At 39.4% G+C, this 11,884-nt stretch overlaps 2 protein-coding genes across 2 annotated transcripts; both read left to right on the top strand.

Annotated features, from left to right (window-relative positions):
* The first annotated feature begins 273 nt into the window (after nt 1-273).
* LOC134376910 (olfactory receptor 6A2) lies at nt 274-1,257 on the top strand. Its single transcript, XM_063095488.1, has one exon. It carries the CDS (start codon nt 274-276, stop codon nt 1,255-1,257), a length of 984 nt encoding a protein of 327 aa, XP_062951558.1.
* Nucleotides 1,258-10,433: 9,176 nt separating this feature from the next.
* On the top strand, nt 10,434-11,378 carry LOC134376388 (olfactory receptor 6B9-like). Its single transcript, XM_063094964.1, has one exon. It carries the CDS (start codon nt 10,434-10,436, stop codon nt 11,376-11,378), a length of 945 nt encoding a protein of 314 aa, XP_062951034.1.
* The last annotated feature ends 506 nt before the right edge of the window (nt 11,379-11,884 follow it).

The following is an 11,884-nucleotide window of genomic DNA, read 5'->3' as shown; positions in this document are numbered from 1 at the left end:
TACCTGGTGCTTCTCAATTGATGCTTCTCCAAAGGTCAAGATAAACTCCTATTCTGTCCCCAATACAAAGCCATTTATTTTTATTTATGTTTATCTTAATTGTTCTCAGATTAAAGAAGAGAGAAATAACTTCCGCTCAGTGATTAACTATATGCACTACATACATTGCATTCTATCAATATAAGCCCACCAAGAGAAAGGCCGGTGCTTGCTGCTGCCTCCTGAAGACACTCTATTCTTATCTGCTGAAGAGCAGTGGACAGGACCAACACCATGGAGCAGAGAAACCATAGTGGAAGAGTGCGTGAGTTTGTGTTGCTGGGCTTCCCAGCTCCTGTGCCACTGAGGTCACTATTCTTTGCCCTGTCTCTGCTGGCCTATGTGTTGGTGCTGACTGAAAACACACTCATCATTATGGCAATCAGGAATCACCCCACACTCCACAAACCCATGTATTTCTTTCTGGCTAATATGTCCTTCTTGGAAGTCTGGTATGTCACTGTCACTATTCCCAAGATGCTTGCTGGCTTTGTCGGGTTCAAACAGGCTCATGGACAACTAATCTCCTTTGAGGGCTGCATGACACAGCTCTACTTTTTCCTGGGCTTGGGCTGCACTGAGTGTGTCCTTCTCGCTGTTATGGCCTATGATCGCTATGTAGCCATCTGCCATCCTCTCCACTACCCTGTCATTGTCAGTAGCCGGCTGTGTGTGCAGCTGGCAGCTGGCTCCTGGGCTGGAGGGTTTGGCATCTCCATGGTCAAAGTTTTTCACATATCTCGCCTCTCTTACTGTGGCCCCAACATTATCAACCACTTTTTCTGTGATGTCTCTCCATTGCTTAACCTCTCATGCACTGACATGTCCACAGCAGAACTTACAGACTTCATCCTGGCTATTTTTATCCTGCTGGGGCCACTCTCTGTCACTACAGCCTCCTACATGGCCATCACTGGTGCTGTGATGCACATCCCCTCAGCTGCTGGACGCCGTAAAGCCTTTTCCACTTGTGCCTCTCACCTCACTGTTGTGATCATCTTCTATGCAGCCAGTATCTTCATCTATGCCCGCCCAAAGGCACTCTCAGCTTTTGACACCAACAAGCTGGTCTCTGTACTCTATGCTGTCATTGTACCATTGCTCAATCCCATCATTTACTGCTTGCGCAACCAAGAGGTCAAGAGAGCCCTACGCTGTACTCTGCACCTGTACCAGGGCCAAGATGCTCACCCCAGAAAAGCTAGTGCAGATGGGTAGAGGGGAAGTTGAAGACCGATAAAATGCTATTAAGCTTGAGATCAACATCTTCTACAAAGTCGAGTGGAGTTCTTAGGGCCTAAAGTAGGCGCTAGAGTTTCAAAGGCATCACCAAGGAACTAGGAATACTTCCGTGTAACTAGTCCAGGAGGAGAAAAAGGGATGAATTGCAAAATAGAAGCTGGATTTCTGCATAACAGGGTCATAAAATACAGGTTACAGGTTGGTCCCTTATTGTCTCCTGTATTGTAATTTACATAGACCCGGTTCCATTCAAGGAAGTACAAGCTTTATTATGAAAAAGCAACAAGAGACTTCTTAATGAGACCTCTTCCAGCCACAGGCCACCGACTGTAATGTATGCAGTAATAGGAGGTGATCATTGCAGTGTGAGTTAAAAGGCAATGAGATGAGAAACTAAGAATTTCTGTCTTGGTAGCATATCACCTCCTGAGCCACAGGAATTTCGGGCCTCATTTTCTAATTTACCAGGGTCAGTGTGCACATTGAACTGGTGACTGAGCGCAGTTGTTTCTCTAATCTTCTGTCTCCCTAATTAGACTATAAACACCATGGAAACAGGATCACATTTGCTTGTACACCATTTTATTACAGTGGCCCAGAACAGGAACTAGCACATGATGGCTATGAATAAATATAATAAAAGTGTATAGTTGGGGCCATGTAGGCAAGGCATGCATGTCACACCTATGTGTATATGGGTTTGGTAGGTTCAGGAACTAAGCCCCTCATACTTCTCTAGCATATACAGAGGTACAAATTTTCTCAGTCCTGTTGGGAAGAAATTTGTCAATATGCATCATAAACCCTAAAAATATTAAAAACATTCTGATTCAGAAAGAATTGTATAGATAGACATTTTTGTTTATAGTGACAAAAACTTGAAAAAGTGCTTAATTTCCACAAATAGGGCACTGGCTAAATAAATTATGTCTCATACATTAATGGAATACTATGCAGACATTAAAATAACATGATCCAAATAGTTAATGACAGAAAAATATTGCTATATAATAAATGAAAAGATTAGGTTATGTAACAGTATCAAAAGTATCATCCTTATTAGTTTGTCTGTTTAAATAAGACTAAAAGGAATTTGACTAAAATGTTAGCTGTAGCTAGGTAATTGACCTCTTACTCTCATAAATTACATTCTGGGACAAAGCATCGTTGCCAACGTTTTTATTTAAATAAACTTTTCTTAGCCAATAAGATATACAACTTAATTCATTTGGACAGAGAGATGGTTAGAGGGTATGTTACTATGATTTGCAGAAATTTAACTCCCCGCTGTTACCCAAGACCCAGAACCCTAAAGACAATGAAGATTTTACTCCAGATGTGAGATCCAGCTATTGCTGCTTGCCTTTTTATAGATGTCTGCTGTAATAAAGTATGTAAAAGGCTACTATCAAGAATAATGGAGGGCCGGCCCGTGGCTCACTCGGGAGAGTGCGGTGCTGATAACACCAAGGCCACGGGTTCGGATCCCTATATAGGGATGGCCGGTTGCTCACTGCGGAGAGCGTGGTGCTGACAACACCAAGTCAAGGGTTGAGACCCCCTTACTGGTCATCTTTAAAAAAAAAAAAAAAAAAAAGAATAATGGGCATTATTTGCTAGTCCGTACCTATTAAAAATTTTAATATAACATATATATCTATTTGCGCCAAAGGGGTTACGTAAGTATCTTGTTATAATAATTTTTAAAATGACTTATAAGTATCTTGTAATAATATTTTTTAAATGACTGGATATAAAGATTATGAAAAGTCTGCCTCCCAACTTTCCCCATAGAATAGGTTTTTGAAATGGGGCAGTGATCTGGGATGGGACTGTCCTCTGCTGGGCATTGCTATTATTGCTATTATATGAACTTGTCTTATAGGTCAACTCCAATTAACAGGAAGTAAAAACTTTAGGTTGATATTCCTCATTGTGCTTTTCTTCAGGCTTTTTACAATAAAATGCATTAATTTTTCTTTTTCAAGTTAAAAAAACACCTCTAATTTTGGCTTCAAAATTTGAAACTAAACCCTCTAGGAATAGGAACAGTATTTAGCACAGTGTCCTGCATATATTTATCTTTCAATAAACAATGAATGAGAAGATGTTTGAGTCCATGAAAACCATAGTGAGATTGACACCTCTCTTGACTGGGACTTAATTTTAACAGTCATACTGAGTTTAAGGTCATAAAACCTCCTAATATTTTTCAAATAAACTGTTAATTATCAGATTAAGTACTCCCAGAGATTATGTTTAAAGCCATGACTCTGGATGAAATCACCAAGTGTGCTAAATATAGACAGAAAAGAGGAAAGATCCAAGGGCTAAGGTGTAGGACATGCCTACATTTTGAGGTTGGGAAGATGAGCAGAAGTGCTCAGAATGATAGAAGCAAGCCAGGCAAGCATGGGGTCCTGGAGGTCTACTTGGGGACAGAGGAGCCTAAGCTGAATCAAATGCTTCTGGTTGGTCAAGAAAGAGGAGGGCTGAGAATTGACCATTGCATTTGGTATGTGAAGGTCATTAGATTTGTTAAGGGCAGTTTCAGTGGAGTGTTAAGGTTAAGCCTGATTGGAGTGGGTTCCAGAGAGATGTGAAGGAAACAGTATGGACCACTCTTTTAAGGGATTTTTCCCTAAATGGAAGGAGAGAAATGGTATTGTACTTAGGGTGGGAAGAGCTGTCAGCAGAGGAATTTCTTCTTGCTTTATTTCTGTCATTACTGTCATTTTATTTTCTTTGAATGTAGAAGACATAAGAGCATGTGTTTTTGCTCACAGGAATAATCCTGAATGGAAGTGAAATAGACAGTGCAGAGAAGAGAAGTTGATAGAGATAGAAATGTGTGTGAGTAGGAAAGAAAAACGGGATCTAGAACTAAAGTAGAGGTGAGCCTGAGCTGGGACATGCAAATCCAGTCCTTAGATATAGGCAAGAAGTAAAAATCTCCATGCACAGATGCTGGTAAGTGGGTAGGCATGGAGGCAGAAGAGTGTGGAAGTCCTTTTCAGGCAGCTTCTATATTCTTGATAAAATAAGGAGCAAGGTTCATCCATCAGTGTCCAATTTGTAAAACATGAAATATTCTCAAGCAGAGGGAAGTTTAATGGAAGGAATTGGTTACAAAGCGTTGGAAGTGCTGAAAAAAAAAAAAGAAAAGAAAAAAGAGATTAAGTACTCCTCATCCTCCACTGAGTAACTTCTTTTGACCCCTACACCTGGATATAGGACTTAATTTTATCTCTGTTTCATCTGACCCTGTTTCTTTTAGACTATCTTTATAATCTTCCAATCTTTCAAAATGTCGCATGGCTAATGTGACTTTTATAGCTCTCTTTTGCCAGGGCAGTGTCTGGCAAAGTATACAGAAGGTAGGAGTACTGAGTCCACCTGAGTCATTCAGACAGCGGTGCTATTCAGTGTGGCCAGAGACAACCAACATCTACAGGCAAGTGAGGATGAACACAGATGACCTTTGTTCTCAAAATAGCTGGTGGTTTCCAGCAATGCTGAATAAACAAATTTCTTAGTAGGTCTTAGAAATTTCTTCACAGTATATTCTTAACTTTCCTTTTGCCCTTTATTTTAATCTCTGGTCCACTGAAAACTTTGTGCAGAGCAATTTTAGATTGTGATTAGAAATCTTGTTTTAACCTGGAATTAATAATTCAGTATCTTTTATTATTTGCTAACATTTCACACTGACCAGAATCTGGAAACAAAAACCTTTCTGGACAAAGAGCATTTTAAAAATAACAATCATTCTGTAGCTCCAAAAACCTTGTTTCCCTTTATTACAAAAGACCCTTACAGTTAGTTATAAAATCCAAGTAAAGATGAGAAAAGTCAAGTCAGAGAATACTAAAGAGAAGATACCTATATGGAGTGTGGCATATTGGACTAGAGATTTTGTAACATAAAAAGGATAGTAGTGAAAAAATTGAAAATCTGAATAAAATGATAAAATCTGAATAGTAACAATAATATATCAATTTTGGTTTTTAGTTTTGACATGTGTATATGGTAATGAAAGATGATTACGTTAGGAGAAATTGAAACTGGGTGAGGGGTATATGAAAATTCTCTTTAGCAACATCACAATTTTTCTGTAAGTCTAATATTCCAAAATAGAAACATTTATTTAAAAAGAAACACATTATTAGTATTTTTACACCAAATAATTTAATAAGAGTTTGATTAATTTTAGTGACTTCCATAAGGTATGCGGTCCCTTCCTTTTTGGTCACTGATACGTACAGCAATTGCTTTATTCTTTTATGAAAACGTGTTTTGAATTTTTACCTGGAATTTAGTTCACATGACATTTGAGCCTTGATGCTGTTTTAATTTAGCTGATTGATAAGGGAGAAGTAAAGGATAATTGGCACATGGTTATTGCTTTGTGCATTCAGCATCTCTAACAAACTATACCAGCTCTTTTAGGAATCACTGTTTGGTACTTGCAAGCTTGAGTGGACAGTTCCGTGCATCATAGAGAAATCCTACAGGGCAGGTGTCTTCATTTTCTCTTAGGGTCATTCCTCAAGGGAAGGTTACCTTCTCTGATTTTTATCTCTGATTTTTATGTCCTACAGTCTTATTTCATGAGCAATAATGGTTCCAACCTTCCCCAAATTAGTGCCAGCTCATCATATGCCTTTAGACAAAGGATGTGTGTGGGTGGAGTGTGGGAAGGGCTAGGTCCATCAAATACCACCTATCACATACGGACATTTAGATCCTCAAGGACTAGAGAAAGTTTCTCTAAGATTTCTCACTTTTTCAGGCTCTTGCTGTAGCTCCTTCTAGCCACCTTTGACACAAGGGCATCTCTTGGACATTTATTCTTGCAAAACTTTCAGGAGTTGATTCTAGATTTTATGATTACTTGAGACAATTAGCTTAGACTCTGAGAGCTCACTGGGCTGTGAACAACTTGACAAACAGAACAACTTCACCCTGTTCTTAGCACACAGTGCACACTTCACAAATGTTCCTTAGGTGACTGAATGTTCCTGGAGCCCAAGGAAGAGGGTGTGACCTCTAGTTGCTGAGGAGGCCACATTATTCTGTTTCTCACTTTTGTTGTCATGACTCTATATTCTTTCCTGTGCTAGTCTCTGCACTGAAAGCCCTCTCAACTCATTCCTACTGATCAAATATTGGATGTGGTTCATATTTCAACACAGATGATGTGAATTTTTTACATTTGTGTAGTTATCACAAAACAGTTAGGACTCCTTTCATATACATATCAATTTTGGTCCTAACATCAATGATAGAATATTGACAAAGGAACTATTCTTACCCAATTTTATGGATGAATAAACCAAGGAAAGAAAAAATTTTTCTAAGGTCAAATGTTTAATAAATGATGGAACCTAGATTAGGAAACAAAATTATTTCCTGTCTTACTACTTTCAAACTATCTTGCTCCCATGACCTTGAATGACACCTTTTTGATGAAATCTTTTCTAGGTTCCTGAGTTAGAAAGCGTATCTCCCTCCTTGGAGTTCCTGGAGAGCTTCATTAGTACATATTATTTAAAACATGTAACATTCCATGCTCAGTATAGTATATAACTTCCTATTTTACTTACAATACCACAAGTTTTCAAAGGGAAGACACCATGACCTATATATTTTTGTTCCAAAGAGTGTATAACATTCTATACAAAATAAGAGCTCACAATAAAACAGGGAGTGTTTTTAATAAAGAATAAACAAATAAATGCATGTGTTGCCTTATTAACCCAATTAGGTTTCTTACCCTGGTTTTTGAATAATTAGGTATCACATTTTCTTGCATCGAGGAGTAAGAGAAAAGTACCACACCATACCCAGAGGTAGAGATAAACATGAACTAGGTATAAACAGGAATTCATAGGTAGATGGAGACTCAGCTTCCCTGTCTAGGTCCTCTGGACATAGTGTTGGCAGTGCACACAAAGCTTCCCTAGAGCCAGGGCAGACTGAGTGTCAGTGAGCCTCCTGGGGTGAGGACAGGGGTAAATATAAGTGGATAAATATATTCTCCTCTTTCTGCTTCTGTCTTCTTACTTTAATGCTCAGTAACTACCAGGTAGTCTAAGAGAAGACCAGATATGGATATTGTAAGAATATGAAAGTCTGCAGAGCAGTCTGCTTTTCTGTGATCAGTGCAAATGTCTAAATAATTTTCCTCTCTCTAAGAGAGGGCAGAAGGAACATGGTGAGTGGTTGGAGGTACCAGGTAATATTGGTAGATCTCTCAAAAAGCTCCAAGGAAGATGAAGAGGGACTTGGGAAAATGTCAGCAGGCACTATTCCTGGGAAGGAGAAGGGTATTGGGAGAAATAAACAGGGAAATGAAAATGCAACACACGCTACAACCTTACTCAAAAGTGGGGAAATTGGAGCAGGCGCAGGACCTATTGGGTGTTAGACAAGAGCACAGAAGATATGTTTCTTGTTCAAGAAAAAAATCTATTAGTGTGTGTTGTCTCTTGAGAACAAGCACATACAGGATGAAAAAAAAAAAGTTCTGTAGCATGGTGATATGATTCTTTACCTAGGATGCCATAGATCCCAAAGCTCAGTGCTCTTAGTTCTGAAAGCAAGGAAAATAGAGAAAATCCTGCATCCCTCCATGCTTCAAAATAGAGCATGCTTAAGAGGTGTGTTTGTGGCAAGGAGAGGAGGAGAATATGAAGTAACAGGGTCATGTTTGAATATAGGAAAGCAATACTTTACAGAAAAGATGAGGAAGAAGGCATGAGTGATGTGTAACTTAGAGCTCTTCAGAGATGCTATAGTCCTGTTCTCCAGGAAACTCGATTTACTTCAATCCCCAGAATATAACAGATAAAGTGAATAGAAGATAAGGGTGTGTTTATATGAGCACATGCGAGTGAAAACAAGGGAGCATATGACAGAGTGTCTATGGTGTCGTGTGGCGTAATGTAATGACAGCTGTCACTTACAGAGAACAACCATGTACCAAGTCCTATGTTAAGTGCTTTCCATGCATTATCCCATTTAAACCCCAAAACAAACCAGTCAGGTAGGCATTATTATCAATATTCCCATTATACAGAAGAGGATATTGAAGTACATAATTGTTAAGCAATCTGTTTAGGATGAAACTGCTAGTAGCCTTTATTTGACTCTAATGTTAGTGCTATTAAATTCTATGTAAAGGTGAATGTGTGGGAAATTGTGTGGCCGATGGTTGAAAATGTGGGATTTTATACATGTGCCTGAGAGGAGGATTCTCTACCTTGATGTGGCTTCCTACGGGGACTAGAATATTGGAAAACTTACTACTCTTCTCTCTGAACCAGTTGCTCTTCCGCAGGAAAACTTATGGTCAAATGCATTGAAGAATAAGGCCAAGAACTACCTCAGGGATGAAGGTGCAGATTGGAGGCCAGAGGGCAAAGGGCAATCTCCTTCTAACCAGTAAGCAGGGCTGAGTTCTGGCTGTGAGTGCTGAAGTAGGAAGGGGTAGTGGTGCCAATAATATGTATTACAGAACTTCATCCTTCAGCCCCTTGCCATGGGCATGGCCAGAGATCTCTAGTCCAGTAGGATATCAGGGTGAGCCCTGACTGGCCTCCCACCCTCTGTGCAAAGTGGACAGCTTGGTGGGTAGTTTGGCAGAAAGAATGAGGAGAAATGGTCTAAAGGCAAGAATTGAATTCAGGCTTTATGGATGTGGGTGGCATTTAATGGAGATATATATTCATTTATATGTTTTAAAGAAATGACCCTATGGTAACCTACTCCCTTAACCAAAATAACTGGGCTAGCTCACCAGAAAATTTACCTTCTATCATTACAAGATCCACCTGTACTTGTGCTCCATTTGTGTGCCCTCCCCTGGGCGAGCATGAAACAATGAAATATTTAGAAACACTGACTTATCACATTAAGTGAGACCAAGGCTCAAATCAAATGTTCTCCGACCTTAAGGATATGTTTTTGAGGAAAGTACCCTGGTGTGCAAGCTCTGGATGTGTTAAAAAGTGCAGCCTTGTAGAGATGTGCCTTCTGCCATTAAAGACCTAAAGATCTCTCTCCTCTACCTCTGACCTATTTTCCATGGATCCCAAATCCCCAAGGGTTTCATTAATCCATATTCAATTAATATTCATGTTAATCCATAGTCATTTAATATTCATGTGTTTGCCAGTCACTGTACTACACATTTGGTTCACAGTCATGAAGGATAAAGGCTTGAATTTTGGAAGATTGCAGTGTAGTGGTCAGAAATCTCCATGCATGAGGAGTTGTGCACTGGGAAGCAAAGGACAATGAAGCTGTTGACCCAGTTTTCAAAGATGTCTCCTAAATGGAATCATGAATCTTGAATCTTCAGGCAAAGATTAGGGAGAGAGTACAATAGGAAGAGGAAAGAGTGTATGCAAAGCCAAGGGAACAAGAGAGATTGCAGTGTACTTGAGAAACAAAAACTAACTGAGTATATCTGAAGCATGGAATAGCATTTAAAGGGTCACAAGAGATGAGGTTGGAGAAATACGTGAGGATCGAAATATGAAGTGCCTTTTATGTGTGACAACTTAAACCTTTGCATTTTTATGTGAAGTCAATGCAGGAATCATTAAGAACATTTCCAACAGTTATTATCATTTTTAATTATCCTTAATTTGAAGAAATGTGCTGGATCAAAGGACTATATTCCAGAAATAACCCAAATATTGAACTTTTGGGACTTTTTCTGACCCAATGCTATCCTTCATGTTTCCTTACAGGCAGGAATAAATGTTTGTTCAGTGAGTTCCTAATTAAACAGAGCACTGGAGTCAACATGAGAGAGATGAATGGGTCTGTGTTCACTGACAGTGGAGCTGGGAATGACATGAATGTTGACATTCTAATCATTGTCATCAGGTGCGTGAGAGTTGGGGTGAAAGTACATTTTGATTGTGGGAGACTTTCATTACAAAAAAAATTTTAAAAACTTTGATGGGAATGTGTGCCTCACACTTGAAGAAGAGTTCCTATTAACAGAAATTACTTTTTGAGTTTCATTCACAGGGAAGACTAAATTACTAACTCATTTTGGTCTTTTATCTGATGTCATAGACATCTCATTATTTGTGGCATTGCTGTAGAAGACTTCAGTATCTCTCATGCTTTTAGTCATGCTGGGGACAAACATCACTCTGGTCAGTGAGTTCATTCTGGTGGGCTTTCCCACTGCCCCATGGCTGCAGGTACTGCTCTTCTTCTTCTTCCTTGGAGTCTACCTGTTAGTGGTAGTAGAGAATCTTGTTATCATGCTCACTGTTTGGGTCACTGGCTCCCTGCATAAGCCCATGTACTATTTTCTGAGTAGCATGTCATTTCTGGAGATCTGGTATGTCTCTGTCACAGTCCCCAAGATGCTGGATGGATTCCTCCTGCAGAGACGGCGCATCTCTTTCACAGGTTGCATGACCCAGCTCTATTTCTTCATCTCGCTTGCCTGTACTGAGTGCGTGCTCCTGGCAGCCATGGCCTATGATCGTTATGTGGCCATCTGCCACCCTCTTAGATACTCAGTTATCATGACCACATGTTATTGTGTGCAACTGGTGGCTTTATCCTACATGAGTGGTTTCATGGTCTCTGTCATCAAGGTCTATTTCATTTCACATGTTGCTTTCTGTGGCTCCAATGTCATGAATCACTTTTTCTGTGACATCTCACCAGTCCTCAAACTGGCATGCAAAGACATGTCCACTGCTGAGCTAGTGGACTTTGCTTTGGCTATTGTCATTCTTGTGTTCCCTCTCATCACCACTGTCCTCTCCTATGTCTACATTGTCTCCACCATTTTGCACATACCCTCCACCCAAGGAAGGAAGAAGACATTCTCTACCTGTGCATCACACCTCACTGTAGTCATAATTTATTATACAGCCATGATTTTTATGTATGTCCGGCCCAGAGCTATTTCATCATTTAATTCTAACAAACTAATCTCAGCTGTGTATGCAGTCCTTACACCCATGCTCAATCCATTTATCTACTGCCTAAGAAACCAGGAAGTCAAGAATGGTATCAAAAAGACCCTGGGGGGTGGCCAGTGCCTCCTGCTCAGCTAAGCCCTGATTAAGCCCTGCTGCCTTGAGAAGTCAGTGTCCTAGGTAGGATGTCATTTCCATGACATTTATTATGGTCCTGTTCATCATTAGCACTGCTCTGTAGACCTGGATTCTTAAAGAAATCACAGGAAAGAAAAAGTAAAAAAAAAAAAAAAAAAAAAAAATTAAAGGAGAAACTGAACATGATATTTATTGCTTTAAACATGCTTTAAACATTAATACATGCTGTAGATACTTAATAAGTACCCTGAAATGATATAATAATAATAAATATTTAACACATACAAGGTGTTGTTCTCAGCACTTTATATACAATAAACTATTTTATTCTCTTAATACTTTATGAGTTAATTATGGTGAGTTACCTGATATTGCAGATCAGTAAACTGAAGCACAGAGAGGTTAAATAAGTAGTCCAAGACTGCACACCGAATTAATATCAAAGCCATTATTTGAACCCAGGGAGTCTGGCTTGAGAATCTACTGTATTAGATTGTCTCTATAAC

The sequence above is a fragment of the Cynocephalus volans genome, chromosome 4 (genome assembly GCF_027409185.1).
Source record: "Cynocephalus volans isolate mCynVol1 chromosome 4, mCynVol1.pri, whole genome shotgun sequence".
NCBI classification, from domain to species: domain Eukaryota; kingdom Metazoa; phylum Chordata; class Mammalia; order Dermoptera; family Cynocephalidae; genus Cynocephalus; species Cynocephalus volans.
This window is presented reverse-complemented; position numbering and strand designations above follow the sequence as displayed.

Coding starts and splice junctions, on each gene's coding strand:
- LOC134376910 (XM_063095488.1), top strand. CDS start 274: ATGGAGCAGAGAAACCATAGTGGAAGAGTGCGTGAGTTTGTGTTGCTG.
- LOC134376388 (XM_063094964.1), top strand. CDS start 10,434: ATGCTGGGGACAAACATCACTCTGGTCAGTGAGTTCATTCTGGTGGGC.